The sequence below is a fragment of the Lacerta agilis genome, chromosome 1 (genome assembly GCF_009819535.1).
Source record: "Lacerta agilis isolate rLacAgi1 chromosome 1, rLacAgi1.pri, whole genome shotgun sequence".
NCBI classification, from domain to species: domain Eukaryota; kingdom Metazoa; phylum Chordata; class Lepidosauria; order Squamata; family Lacertidae; genus Lacerta; species Lacerta agilis.
Genome location: NC_046312.1, coordinates 85,566,690 through 85,567,885, shown reverse-complemented (window position 1 = coordinate 85,567,885; position 1,196 = coordinate 85,566,690). Strand labels below are relative to the sequence as shown.

Below are 1,196 nucleotides of genomic sequence, written 5' to 3'. Positions count from 1 at the left end.
GAAGGAGATTGGACAGGCAAGCACTGCCACCTTCTGGCCATCCACGTTGATATGCTCCCAGTTAGACCTGCTTCATTGGTGATGGCCTCAGGTCATTAACCCTTTCTTTACCTCTTTTATGCTGCTTGGTGTTTGTTTCAAATTCTGTTGACTGCTTTTATATGCCTCGTATGTTTTGCTATTTTAATGTTCCTGTTTTTCATGTTGTTGTTGGTTTTATTTTAATTTTAAACTTGTTGAGAGCTGCCCTGGAAACCTGTGTGTGTGTTTAAATGGGCATTTCTTTTCTTTTATTTGCAGCAGCTGTTCCTCCTGCTTTTGAGTGATCAGCAGCACCTCTCTGTCTCAGTTCTCATCTCCCAACTTGATAATGCCACTGAGGAACTTCATGAATTCCATCCAGAATCTCCAGGGTCTTCTTCAAGGCCAGAGTGGACGACCTGCAACCTGTTCAGCAGTGGAGGCAAAGTGAGATTCTCCCAGGTTCATTGCGCTGCCTGGTTTGTGATGTGAAATGAGCAGGCACTGGCTCTCTGGCAGCTGCTGTTGCTGGACAAAACAAGAGTGGCACATTTCAATCTCCACATAGCCAGACAAGCCTTGGTCAAAAACAATAGTGACCCCATGGGAATCTTTCATCAGTGCTGGCCAGAAAGTCTCGGATTTTTTATCCCCGTCCCCCACAATCCCACAGTTTAATCCAACACCCTGCTCCTTTGCCATTTCCCCTGAAATCTGGCTTCTCGTATTCCAGGATCCTTACTGCATGTGTTGGGAGATAACTACCAATGCCTTCGGTGCTCTCTGACGAGGAGTTTTCCAAGCTTTCCACCTTCACTGGGGCCAACAAAGAGGATCTTCACTTTTGGCACCCTCCCTTGGACTAGGCCACATAGCCTTGTCCTCACATATAAAGCCAACCTGTGCAAACAGCTGAAAGGGCAGATCCAATCCTCTGGAAACACGTTGAAGAATGGAATATAAATCATTTGTGTGAGGTGTTTGTGATTCTTTTATATATAAAATAAGACTTGACTGAATGGGGATCTTGGGTGCATTCTGAAGTAATATTTTAATTTAAAAACTGTAGATATCCCCCCCACTCTGTAAACAACAATTTCTCCTCATCTCATTTTTTTTGGGGGGGGTGTTATTGGGTTGCTTGGGGGGGGGGTTATTGTGTTGTAGTTGTTATT

At 44.5% G+C, this 1,196-nt stretch overlaps 1 protein-coding gene across 1 annotated transcript; it reads right to left on the bottom strand.

The window, feature by feature from the left end:
* Positions 1–345: 345 nt before the first annotated feature.
* Positions 346–989, bottom strand: LOC117046122 (intraflagellar transport protein 22 homolog). Its single transcript, XM_033147994.1, is given in 5 exon segments — positions 346–401; positions 404–476; positions 478–678; positions 680–824; positions 826–989. Coding segments are annotated over 5 exon segments (639 nt in total).
* Positions 990–1,196: the final 207 nt, after the last annotated feature.